Source organism: Argopecten irradians, chromosome 7, assembly GCF_041381155.1.
Source record: "Argopecten irradians isolate NY chromosome 7, Ai_NY, whole genome shotgun sequence".
NCBI lineage: Eukaryota > Metazoa > Mollusca > Bivalvia > Pectinida > Pectinidae > Argopecten > Argopecten irradians.
The window spans coordinates 26,178,728-26,194,294 of NC_091140.1; the positions used below are offsets into that span (position 1 = coordinate 26,178,728).

Here is a 15,567-nt window from a genome sequence, read left to right on the forward strand (position 1 = left end):
TGCAATTTATGACTTAAGTTAGTTTTTGACTTAAGTTTGTTTCGAGAAATGGGAGCCAGATCTGTTAAAGGTATAGCAAGTCCTTGTTTCGGTAAATTGTTATTATAGTTTTTGTAAAATTTGAAACCCTCAACATTTTAATAATTCTTTTTAAATGAATTTTTGGTTTTGGTTTATATATGTATGTCATTGTGTTTTTCTTTTTCTACAGATCAACCAATCCAGCTATTACCATTCTCACGGAATTCTTGAAATGTTATCCTGTAAACATTGGCCACGTAGTGCAGTGGTGTGAACAAAATGGATACAAGTCTCTGGTCCCATATTTAGTCAGTGAAAATCATGAGAAGGCGTGTAGTTTTTGTTCCAGTTCAAAGAACAGAGTATTAAAAAAGGAACAAGATTGAGCGCCAAATAATTCCATATAGTATTCCTTGTGCCATTTAAAAAATTCACAAAAACAGGTAATATCCATTATCATTAGCCTGTTCATCTGTTGAGATCCGAAGAATAAGAATTTTCTATTTATGTACTAATTTTACAAGTCACATTGTTTATTGATAAGAGATTTAAATTTATATTTTGCTAACATTTTTTATCAAAAGACACAAAGTTGCTCTCATTCATGTTGTTTTATGATAATACATGTACACTATATGTTATTTTTGTTAGTTTATTTTCAAACTGATCACCATGACTTGTGAACAGCATTTTATTTATTCATCTATCAATAGGTTGAAATACTGTTTGTTGTTATTGGTTTATTGGGTGGTGAGTTCAAATTCCATATAGAACATGACCCTGCAGATAATTCATCAGAATTATACCTGCTGTCCCCACTGCATGATCATAAAAGGCGACTTAATTTGGGATCCTATCCTTGTCTTCTTTCTAACTGACTTTGTCCTTCTTAATATCCTCATTGGCACTGTCTCAATTTTTGGTCTGAAGTTGAGCGCTCGCCCCTGTGAGGTAGGCTCTGGGTTCTGTACCCTGGCCGAGACACACCATAGTCTATAAAAGTGGTAGTTTCTGCTCCTGCGTAGTGCTCAGCTTTATGGAAGTGGGATGACTGGTTTGCCCTTTTCCAGCATAATGTGACTGGATGGGGTGTGTTGCCTGGTTTCTTTGGCGGCAAGAAAAGGGCAAGAGGTCCACTATACAAGAAGACACAACACAAATATACTACATTCTCTTAAACATGTAACTCGCACTTCACATCGCAAGATACCACATACATGTGGAGGCCATCTTTACATGTAAATGACCCTGGCTGTCAATAGGATGTAATTATATACATGTAAACCAAAGCAAACCAAAACATATAGAACAGTTGTCAACCACTAACCGTTGGTCTGTGGGTTTTTTCCGTGGACTACGACTTTTCTCCACCTCACAAACCTGACATGTCCTCATATGACCATGCAGGTTGTTGGTAAGATATGTTAACCAAACAAAGCAAACCAAATATTGGTGAATAAAAGTATTTGAAAATATTTACATAAAGATTTTTAACACATGTTGCCAGTATAAAGGAGATGGTATGGGGCATTAAGCCTGGCTGTATGAGTTGAAGGACATTTGTGCAATGTTGTATTATGTATATCTATGTAGGATTGTATAAGGAAGGAAGATAACTTCATATTTTAGCATAAATAAAGGAGGTAATCTAAGTCATATGGGGAGTAAGACTATTAACAAATAAATGTTGTTGCTTATCAGTAATGTTAAGAAAGAAGTACCTCGTATTTAACAAGAGTATTTACTGTAGATCACATAAAAACACTTTTATGATAGCACAATATGATGCACTGGGAAAAAGGTTTGCTTGTAGTATAAATGTGCTATATATAATGTATAGATACAAGAACAAAGATGTAAATGTTAATGCTACTTAATATGTAAATAATGTTCACTACTCATATTTCATCTACAAGTATATATAAAATGTTTATATTTGCTTATGAAGTTCCTAAATAAAATTTTGGCAGCACATTATCAATGAAGTATGCAGCTGTTATGTAATGATATAATTATAGATTTATTTTATCTATATATTATAGATAAGACTTTACCATCTAATCTATGCATTCATTCATATTGTTGAAAGAATATATTTTAACTTGTTTTGAAGAAACAAACATGAAATGATCAATTTACTTCCAAATTGGTGTTTTTTTCTTACAGATTTTGTGTTTTCTTAATGACAGAATATTGTTCTCCCTCTTTCCATATTTCCAACTGTACTGTACAATATTTTCCTTTCCTTCCATCCTTTTGATATAAACAAAGGCTGCTTTCTTACTGTACTGAACTTTATTGAGTACTGTTATTTTAATGATCTAAAACATAAAAGTGTACTATCAGCAGTGGTTAATATAAACCATATAACTTGACTGTGCAGTATATATAAACTACTGAGACAGAATATATATTTAATTACTAGTACTGGACATTACAATATATAATAGTAAGTGTACCAGGGATATGCATATTTTTTATGCAATTTCAGTGAGTAAACTGCTAAGTATTGGTGTATAATATCTCTATACTAAAACAACATATTTTTTACTCATAAAGTATAATGACGTCACCATTGATATCTACCCCAAGGGAGATAATTCTATATCAGGGGTATATAGTTATTTGTGGTATACAGTAAAACATGTTTATAATGAACATGTTTTCAACGAATTCATGGTTATGATTAATGTAGTAAGTTTCTTTCTCGTTCAATGTTCCTAAAATATGTATCTGTAATAAGTGTATAACAAACTATGCTTATAACGAAGTGATTTCGTTGGTCCCTAGAAGTTTGTTATATATGTAATAAGTGTATAATAAAACCATGCTTATAACAAAGTTATCTTGTTGGTCCCTAGAAGTTTGTTATAACTGTGTTTTACTGTAACTTATATTCACTATTTGTTAGGTTTAAGTTTTACTAGCTATATGATGGGACCACAAGACACAAGATATGTTATTGTTTAGCCATTGTTACTAAACCCATGTGATCCTCTTGTTGAATTCTATAGTTAATACCATTAGTGTTAAATCTACCTGGGTATATATATATGGGGTGTGCATGCATTAACTACACACACAAGTCACCTTGAATTACTAATTTATAGAAGTAAATTATCAATATATATATAATGTACTTCTTAAAAGAAAAGACAAAAATTCCACAAATTGTTGTATTAGTTGAGCAAATGTAAATGTTTGTCAGAAATGAAACTGAATACTGTATGTGCACAATACAATATCTAATATCTAATGTTGATATTAATATTGAGCTGCCTGATATCACCTTTATACCCAGACTGTAAATATTTTGTTAGTATTTATGCTGGTATCTGTGATAATCATGGTTTTATATGAAATAACCATACCTGTTGTTTTTGTTAGGTCACCTGACCTTAGGTTGATTTCACATACATGTATATATTCTATGCATATATAGGTATATGAATTCCTTAATTTTGTTTAAAGATGCTCCACCGCCAACAGAGCATAAATGATATTCATCATTTGAAAAATAATTGGTGTTTAATCGTGTATATATATGCCTAATTACTAGTAACACAAAAACATAATATAAAATAATTTGTTTCGCCTTTGATGCATGCGCAATCAGTATTTCATTTCATATAGGATATAGTGTCATGGATTTTTTTCGGGATGCAATTAATTATTTTTCATATTTTTAAGTTGAAGTAAAATTAGAAGCTCAAACTTTTCAATGGTGATAATGGTGTAAAGTAAGTTACTTTTGTAACTGAAGAAATTGATAATGAAAAAATACCATTTGTCAGCGGTGGAGCATCTTTAAATAAGGATTTATGATTACGTCTCATTAATATTACTATATCCGGTTTAAATTAAATCAGATTTTACAGTTATTGCCAGAGTCACAAAGAACCAAATAATTCATTGCTTTCAGCAATTAAAAGGAATAATTTTTTGTGTTGCTGCAGTATTTTTAAAGCTGAACTGAATGCTTTAATTAATATGGTAATGATATGATACATATTATGATTACAGTATTACAATATAAAGTATTATTCTGCATCATGCAATAATTTTTCTGGCATCATATGTTTCAATACTGTAATGGATTACCGGTACTAGAATTGATTAACCTTATTCCAGTGGCTCTGAGTTTTGTTGATTATATATAGAAACTTTTAAAAGACATTGCAATGATTATATGTTTGTGTGCAATTGATGATTGTTTTTAGTTCATCTCTGATATTCTCCTAGCTTGTGTTCTAAAGAGATTTCACTTTACTTAATATCGAGGTTTTATTTGTAATGAATAGATGAATTTATTTTGAATCTTTTAGCCCACCATTATTAGATGGTGGGCTATTCAAATTGCCTTTTGTCCGTCATTCCATCTGTTAACAATTCTTGTTACTGCTATTTCTCAGAAAGACCTAAAGGGATTTGTTTCAAATTTCATATGCAGGTTCCCCCAAGACCCTAGTTGTGTTTATGGCCATGGTGGCCGAGTTGTTAAGATGTCCCGACATTTTACCGCAAGCCCTCCACCTACGGGATGCGGGTTCGAATCCCATGTGGGCCAGGTACTGACCGCTGGCCGGTGGTTTTCCTCCGGGTACTCCAGCTTTCCTCCACCAACAAACCAGCCACGTCCTTGCATGACCCTGGCTGTTAATAGGACGTTAAACTAATATCACCCTAGTTGTGCTTAATGCATTTTGAGATCAATTGGTAAAAACAATCGCCCACAGGAAGCAATCTTGGATTTTGATAATTGAAATTTGTTACTGTTATTTCTCAGAAAGTACTGAAAGAATTGTTCTCAAGAAAAAGTATGTTTAAGAAAGTTTGAATTGCAGAGAAAAGGTCCCTCTTTTTAGTGTTATAGATCATTCTATGGTGAGTGCCAAAATACCTTTGGAATCTCTTGTAAATATCTATAAAACGTTCTAAAATATAAAACAGCTATCAAACATTAATTGCCATAACTTAGATCTGTCAGAACAGGAATATATTTTGGTACTGTATATTGAATGCCTTTCATTGAGGCTTTGTACTACTTCGTTAATTCCTCTGGCAGATAATTTATAGAGAAATCCGCAACTTCCGGCGAAGTGATCTTGGCTGTATTAGATTCATGTATATAAGCTTAGAAGGCAAGTCATTTTTCTTCTATAATTACACAATTAAAGGTACAAAGTATAAATTTCCCATAAAGCATATCATAGTGAATCACACTTTATCCAAATGAAATATATACCCGATTTTGGTCTAAATTAAGCAACATGCTTCTTGTCCTCCTTAATCCATTATCTGTACATAATTATCATTGCGCATTTACAGAGTTATCTGCCCTTGTTGGTAGGTATCGGTTGTAACATCATGTGTTTAATTGCGAGCGTATTGTCATACATTTCGGAGAAAACCATGTGAATTGCGCTCACAAAATATGACGGAACAATCGATACCTACCAACAAGGGAGCTAACTCTGTAATATGCAAAGATGGAATACTCCTTTGAAAATAAAAAAAAATTGATATACATTGTAATAAAATCTTGAGGGTGCCCATTCAGTTTGTAGACCTCAGATAAAATAAACTACGTGTCTTTTGCATAATTTCTAGCCGTCTTGTATCAATGTCTTCAATATGGTTTTAATGCCACAGTTCTTCCAATGTATTATTGAATTTGTTCATCGACTCGACACTCACAATTTCTAAACGTAATGAATGTTTCCGAATGTTAAGTCTAATGATTTTATAATTTTTTTATATTCAATATGTTTGTATTATTCTTTTTAGATTTGGTGCACCACATGAAATTAATATTGGTGCCATGACATGTTCTTGTCCTAATTTTATTGTGTATTGTTGGAGAACATTTAGAATCTTACAGCAGTTCAGTTTTAATGAGATGTCCTCATTTCTAGATTAATTATGTATCATAGATTAACTACTTATTATTAGTTAATCATGAAATACCTTTACATTTTACAAATGTATACTGTGATCAAGTAAATCAAATTGGAGTTGTAGATATTTTAAGAGATCTTGCCTCTGTAATGTTATATGCATTTGAATTGTATCAGTAGATACAGATGTATACATGCCCACCAAAAAGGTACATGTATAACGATATTTTTAACTGTCTGATATCTGTGTCACAGTCCAGTCTTCATAATGAATCTTGTCTCACTTTTTGTACGTGTATGATATGATAATGTTATTTACAAATACAATAAGTAGATTTCAAGATATCAAAATGATGTGGGTAAAGTATGATACCATCGATTAGTTCCACATTCCAGTGATTGTGATGCAATTTTTCGGACGTCACAGAACGACCAGTCAAATCAATAGTAACTCCTACTTTACCCATGTCATGATGTATCTTGAAACCCCCGTATTGTTTTGGGAGATATAAGGTCTGGTATGTTGCGATCTGTTATATGTATTTCCATTGTTTACACACATCATTTTGTATAATCAGGTAGTTTCACACAAGTATGTTTTGCTAATAAAACAATTTATTCAATGTTGTGGTCTGTTGGTTTCTTAGCTCACCTGGGCCCAGTTTTACGATCAGAAGTTTACCATAGGAAAGCATTACAGAAATTAGGAAAGTTCCGGAGTTTGTTTTAGATTTTTTTTTAACTTCTGTAATGCTTTTCTATGGAGAAATCTTAATTAAGGAATTCCTTAAAGTTAATTCAAAGGAAAATTCGTGAAACTGGGCAGTGTATCAGTTCCACCATACCAATGTTATTCATACATTAATCGTTAGCAGGCGAGGACTTTTCATTATAGATCAAAGTTAACAAAACCTTGCAATGATGACCAGAAGTTTTCCATAGTGGCAAGAAATAAAAATTATAAAGATGCTAGCTGGCATTGTCTTCCCTGATGAGCATATCAACTGCAAATGGACCAAGGAATATTTTAATTTATCAAAATACACTGATGTCCAAGTCATTTATGTTGTTAGTGTTTCAATTTTCACAAATCATTTGGAGGATCGATGAACTAAATGTTTGTGCTGCCTGCAACTGAAAGGCAACATATTACAGGTATACCTCTGGTCAATACTAGTGGCAATATACCGTACCTCTCAGCTAGCTAGAGAGAACATAATTCTCCAGCAGCTCTACTGGTTGAGTGTTGGACTAGTAATCCATAGGTCCTGAGTTCAGTTGACCTAGTAATATTTACATCTCCGTGTATCATGGGAAGATTTTCAAACATTGGCATTTTAAACAGTTGCGGATATAAATATTTACACCGAAAGTTTGATGTCATGGCCTTTTGGCAAACTGTGACAGAAGATGGATAATACAAGTAACATGTACCAATATCACAGTGTGACACAAGATGGATAATACAAGTAACATGTACCTACATCACACTGTGACACAAGATGGACAATACAAGTAACATGTACCTATATCACACTGTGACACAAGATAGATAATACAAGTAACATGTACCTACTATCACACTGTGACACAAGATAGATAATACAAGTAACATGTACCTATATCACACTGTGACACAAGATAGATAATACAAGTAACATGTACCTACATCACACTGTGACACAAGATGGATAATACAAGTAACATGTACCTACATCACACTGTGACACAAGATAGAAATACAAGTAACATGATCACACTGTGACACAAGAAGATAATACAATAACATGTACCTACATCACACTGTGACACAAGATAATAATACAATAACATGATCACATGTACAAGAAGATAATACAAGTAACATGTACCTACATCACACTGTGACACAAGATAGATAATACAAGTAACATGTACCTACATCACACTGTGACACAAGATAGATAATACAAGTAACATGTACCTACATCACATGTGACAAAGATAGATAATACAAGTAACATGTACCTATATCACACTGTGACACAAGATAGATAATACAAGTAACATGTACCTAATCACACTGTGACACAAGATAGAAATACAAGTAACATGTACCTACATCACACTGTGACACAAGATAGATAATACAATACAAGTAACATGTACCTACATCACACTGTGACACAAGATAGATACAATACAAGTAACATGTACTACCTATATCACACTGTGACACAAGATGGATAATACAAGTAACATGTACCTATATCACACTGTGACACAAGATGGACAATACAAGTAACATGTACCTATATCACACTGTGACACAAGATGGACAATACAAGTAACATGTACCTATATCACACTGTGACACAAGATAGATAATACAAGTAACATGTACCTAATCACACTGTGACACAAATGACAATACAATAACATGTACCTACATCACATGTGATACAAGATAGATAATACAAGTAACATGTACCTATATCACACTGTGACACAAAAATGGACAATACAAGTAACATGTACCTACATCACAGTGTGATACAAGATGGATAATACAAGTAACATGTACCTATATCACACTGTGACACAAGATGAATACAGTAACAGACCTCATCACACTGTGACACAAGATGGACAATACAAGTAACATGTACCTACATCACAGTGTGATACAAGATAGATAATACAAGTAACATGTACCTATATCACACTGTGACACACACAAGATAGATAATACAAGTAACATGTACCTACATCACAGTGTGATACAAGATAGATAATACAAGTAACATGTACCTATATCACACTGTGACACAAGATGGACAATACAAGTAACATGTACCTACATCACAGTGTGATACAAGATGGATAATACAAGTAACATGTACCTATATCACACTGTGACACAAGATAGATAATACAAGTAACATGTACCTACATCACAGTGTGACACAAGATAGATAATACAAGTAACATGTACCTATATCACACTGTGACACAAGATAGATAATACAAATAACATGTACCTATATCACACTGTGACAGATGATATATAATACAAGTAACATGTACCTATATCACACTGTGACACAAGATGGATAATACAAGTAACATGTACCTACATCACACTGTTACACAAGATGAATAATACAAGTAACATGTACCTACATCACAGTGTGACACAAGATAGATAATACAAGTAACATGTACCTATATCACAGTGTGATACAAGATAGATAATACAAGTAACATGTACCTATATCACACTGTGACACAAGATGGATAATACAAGTAACATGTACCTACATCACAGTGTGATACAAGATGGATAATACAAGTAACATGTACCTATATCATCACACTGTGACACAAGATAGATAATACAAGTAACAATGTACCTATATCACAGTGTGATACAAGATAGATAATACAAGTAACATGTACCTATATCACACTGTGACACAAGATGGATAATACAAGTAACATGTACCTACATCACACTGTGACACAAGATAGATAATACAAGTAACATGTACCTACATCACACTGTGACACAAGATAGATAATACAAGTAACATGTACCTACATCACACTGTGACACAAGATAGATAATACAAGTAACATGTACCTATATCACACTGTGACACAAGATGGATAATACAAGTAACATGTACCTATATCACACTGTGACACAAATGGACAATACAAGTAACATGTACCTATATCACACTGTGACACAAGATGGATAATACAAGTAACATGTACCTACATCACACTGTGACACAAGATAGATAATACAAGTAACATGTACCTACATCACACTGTGACACAAGATAGATAATACAAGTAACTATTTCACACTGAGTTGACACAAGATATGGACCTAATAACACTTGTAAACATAATAATACAAGCTAACTACCAATATCACACTGTGACACAAGATAGATAATACAAGTAACATGTACCTATATCACACTGTGACACAAGATGGATAATACAAGTAACATGTACCTATATCACACTGTGACAGAAGATAGATAATACAAGTAACATGTACCTATATCACACTGTGACACAAGATAGATAATACAAGTAACATGTACCTACATCACAGTGTGTGACACAAGATAGATAATACAAGTAACATGTACCTATATCACACTGTGACACAAGATAGATAATACAAATAACATGTACCTATATCACACTGTGACAGAAGATATATATAATACAAGTAACATGTACCTATATCACACTGTGACACAAGATAGATAATACAAGTAACATGTACCTATATCACACTGTGACACAAGATAGATAATACAAGTAACATGTACCTACATCACACTGTGACACAAGATAGATAATACAAATAACATGTACCTATATCACACTGTGACACAAGATAGATAATACAAGTAACATGTACCAATATCACAGTGGTGACAGAAGATGGATAATACAAGAAAACCGTACCATACGATCAACAGTGTGATAAGAGTATTGGACTTATATCAAAGTATATTGTACCGTACATCACAACTCTGTTGAAACAAGATAGACACATCCAGATTATTCATGTAACCGTATATCACACCTGTGACACAAGATAGATAATACAAGTAACATGTACCTACATCACAGTGTGATACAAGATGGATAATACAAGTAACATGTACCTATATCACACTGTGACACAAGATAGATAATACAAGTAACATGTACCTATATCACACTGTAACACAACATGATATACATCAAATAATACAAGTAACATGTACCTATATCACACTGTGACACAAGATAGATAATACAAGTAACATGTACCTATATCACAGTGTGACACAAGATGGATAATACAAGTAACATGTACCTATATCACACTGTGACACAAGATAGATAATACAAGTAACATGTACCTATATCACACTGTGACACAAGATAGATAATACAAGTAACATGTACCTATATCACACTGTGACACAAGATGGATAATACAAGTAACATGTACCTATATCACACTGTGACACAAGATAGATAATACAAGTAACATGTACCTATATCACACTGTGACACAAGATGGATAATACAAGTAACATGTACCTATATCACACTGTGACACAAGATGGATAATACAAGTAACATGTACCTATATCACACTGTGACACAAGATAGATAATACAAGTAACATGTACCTATATCACACTGTGACACAAGATGGATAATACAAGTAACATGTACCTATATCACACTGTGATACAAGATAGAGTAATAATACCAAGTAACATGTACCTATATCACACTGTGACACAAGATAGATAATACAAGTAACATGTACCTACATCACACTGTGACACAAGATAGATAATACAAATAACATGTACCTATATCACACTGTGACACAAGATAGATAATACAAGTAACATGTACCTATATCACACTGTGACACAAGATAGATAATACAAGTAACATGTACCTATATCACACTGTGACACAAGATGGATAATACAAGTAACATGTACCTATATCACACACTGTGACACAAATAGATAATACAAGTAACAGTACTATATCACACTGTGACACAAGATAGATAATACAAGTAACATGTACCTATATCACACTGTGACACAAGATGATAATACAAGTAACATGTACCTATATCACACATGTACACAAGATAGATAATACAAGTAACATGTACCTATATCACACAAGATGGATAATACAAGTAACATGTACCTATATCACACTGTGACACAAGATGGATAATACAAGACAATAGATAATACAAGTAACATGTACCTATATCACAGTGTGACACAAGATAGATAATACAAGTAACATGTACCTATATCACACTGTGGACACAAGATAGATGATGTACCTACATAATACAAGTAAACATGTACCTATATCACACTGTGACACAAGATAGATAATACAAGTAACATGTACCTATATCTGTGATTGACACAAGATGGATAATACATGTAACAAGTACCTAATATCACAGTGTGACACAAGATGGATAATACAAGTAACATGTACCTATATCACCACTGTGACACAAGATAGATAAACAAGTAACATGAACCTATATCACACTGTGACACAAGATAGGAATAATACAAGTAACATGTACCTATCAACACACTGTGACACAAGATAGATAATACAAGTAACATGTACCTATATCACAGTGCGACACAAGATGGATAATACAAGTAACATGTACCTACATCACACTGTGACACAAGATAGATAATACAAGTAACATGTACCTATATCACACTGTGACACAAGATAGATAATACAAGTAACATGTACCTATATCACAGTTGTGACACAAGATGGACTAATACAAGTAACATGTACCAATATCACACTGTGACACAAGATAGATAATACACCAGTAAATGTAACATGAACCTATATCAACACTGTGACACAAGATAGATAATACAAGTAAACATGTACCTATATCACAGTGTGACACAAGATAGATAATACAAGTAACATGTACCAATATCACAGTGCTGTGACACAAGATGGATAATACAAGTAACATGTACCTACAACACACTGTGACACAAGATGGATAATACAAGTAACATGTACCTACATCACACTGTGACACAAGATAGATAATACAAGTAACATGTACCTATATCACACTGTGATACAAGATGGATAATACAAGTAACATGTACCTATATCACACTGTGACACAAGATAGATAATACAAGTAACATGTACCTACATCACACTGTGACACAAGATAGATAATACAAGTAACATGTACCTACATCACACTGTGACACAAGATAGATAATACAAGTATAACATGTACCTATATCACACTGTGACACAAGATAGATAATACAAGTAACATTGTACCTACATCACACAGTGACACAAGATGGATAATACAAGTAACATGTACCTACATCACACTGTGACACAAGATAGATAATACAAGTAACATGTACCTACATCACACTGTGACACAAGATAGATAATACAAGTAACATGTACCTACATCACACTGTGACACAAGATAGATAATACAAGTAACATGTACCTATATCACACTGTGACACAAGATATGATAATACAAGTAACATGTACCTTTATCACACTGTGACACAAGATAGAATAATACAAGTAAACATGTACCTACATCACAGTGTGATACAAGTAGCATAATACAAGTAACATGTACCTATATCACACTGTGACACAAGATAGATAATACAAGTAACATGTACCTACATCACAGTTGTGGACACAAGATGGATAATACAAGTAACATGTACCTATATCACACTGTGACACAAGATGGATAATACAAGTAACCATGTACCTACATCACACTGTGACACAAGATAGATAATACAAGTAACATGTACCTATATCACACTGTGACACAAGATGGATAATACAAGTAACATGTACCTACATCACACTGTGACACAAGATAGATAATACAAGTAACATGTACCTATATCACACTGTGACACAAGATAGATAATACAAGTAACATGTACCTATATCACAGTGTGATACAAGATAGATAATACAAGTAACATGTACCTATATCACAGTGTGACACAAGATAGATAATACAAGTAACATGTACCTACATCACAGTGTGACACAAGATAGATAATACAAGTAACATGTACCTATATCACACTGTGACACAAGATAGATAATACAAGTAACATGTACCTATATCACACTGTGACACAAGATAGATAATACAAGTAACATGTACCTACATCACAGTGTGACACAAGATAGATAATACAAGTAACATGTACCTATATCACACTGTGACACAAGATTGATAATACAAGTAACATGTACCTACATCACACTGTGACACAAGATGGATAATACAAGTAACATGTACCTACATCACACTGTGACACAAGATAGATAATACAAGTAACATGTACCTATATCACACTGTGACACAAGATAGATAATACAAGTAACATGTACCTATATCACACTGTGACACAAGATAGATAATACAAGTAACATGTACCAATATCACACTGTGACACAAGATAGATAATACAAGTAACATGTACCTACATCACACTGTGACACAAGATAGATAATACAAGTAACATGTACCTATATCACACTGTGACACAAGATAGATAATACAAGTAACATGTACCTATATCACACTGTGACACAAGATAGATAATACAAGTAACATGTACCTACATCACACTGTGACACAAGATAGATAATACAAGTAACATGTACCTATATCACACTGTGACACAAGATAGATAATACAAGTAACATGTACCTATATCACAGTGTGACACAAGATAGATAATACAAGTAACATGTACCTATATCACACTGTGACACAAGATAGATAATACAAGTAACATGTACCTATATCACACTGTGACACAAGATAGATAATACAAGTAACATGTACCTATATCACACTGTGACACAAGATAGATAATACAAGTAACATGTACCTATATCACACTGTGACACAAGATAGATAATACAAGTAACATGTACCTATATCACACTGTGACACAAGATAGATAATACAAGTAACATGTACCTATATCACACTGTGACACAAGATAGATAATACAAGTAACATGTACCAATATCACAGTGTGACACAAGATAGATAATACAAGTAACATGTACCTATATCACACTGTGACACAAGATAGATAATACAAGTAACATGTACCTATATCACACTGTGACACAAGATAGATAATACAAGTAACATGTACCTATATCACAGTGTGATACAAGATAGATAATACAAGTAACATGTACCTATATCACACTGTGACACAAGATAGATAATACAAGTAACATGTACCTATATCACACTGTGACACAAGATAGATAATACAAGTAACATGTACCTATATCACAGTGTGACACAAGATAGATAATACAAGTAACATGTACCTATATCACACTGTGACACAAGATAGATAATACAAGTAACATGTACCTATATCACACTGTGACACAAGATAGATAATACAAGTAACATGTACCTATATCACACTGTGACACAAGATAGATAATACAAGTAACATGTACCTATATCACACTGTGACACAAGATAGATAATACAAGTAACATGTACCTATATCACACTGTGACACAAGATGGAGATAATACAAGTAACAATGTACCTATATCACAGTGTGACACAAGATAGATAATACAAGTAACATGTACCTATATCACACTGTGACACAAGATGGATAATACAAGTAACATGTACCTATATCACACTGTGACACAAGATAGATAATACAAGTAACATGTACCTATATCCACAGTGTGACACAAGATGGATAATACAAGTAACATGTACCTATATCACACTGTGACACAAGATGGATAATACAAGTAACATGTACCTTTATCACACTGTGACAGAAATGGATAATACAAGTAACATGTACCTATATCACACTGTGACACAAATGGATAATACAAGTAACATGTACCTATAATCACACACTGTGACACAAAATGGACAATACAAGTAACATGTACCTATATCACACTGTGACACAAGATAATACATACCCATATCAAACGAGGCAATAAGAGATGAAGAGACAACAGC

At 33.1% G+C, this 15,567-nt stretch overlaps 1 protein-coding gene across 2 annotated transcripts in view; it reads left to right on the forward strand.

Annotated features, from left to right (window-relative positions):
* LOC138327990 (uncharacterized) overlaps positions 1-6,541 on the forward strand; it is a 44,764-nt gene extending 38,223 nt beyond the window's left edge. For both annotated transcript variants that reach the window (XM_069274534.1, XM_069274535.1), the window contains one exon: positions 212-6,541. In XM_069274534.1, the coding sequence (XP_069130635.1) occupies positions 212-407 (196 nt within the window). In that variant the 3' untranslated portion in view covers positions 408-6,541. The remainder of the gene's footprint in view (positions 1-211) is intronic.
* The last annotated feature ends 9,026 nt before the right edge of the window (positions 6,542-15,567 follow it).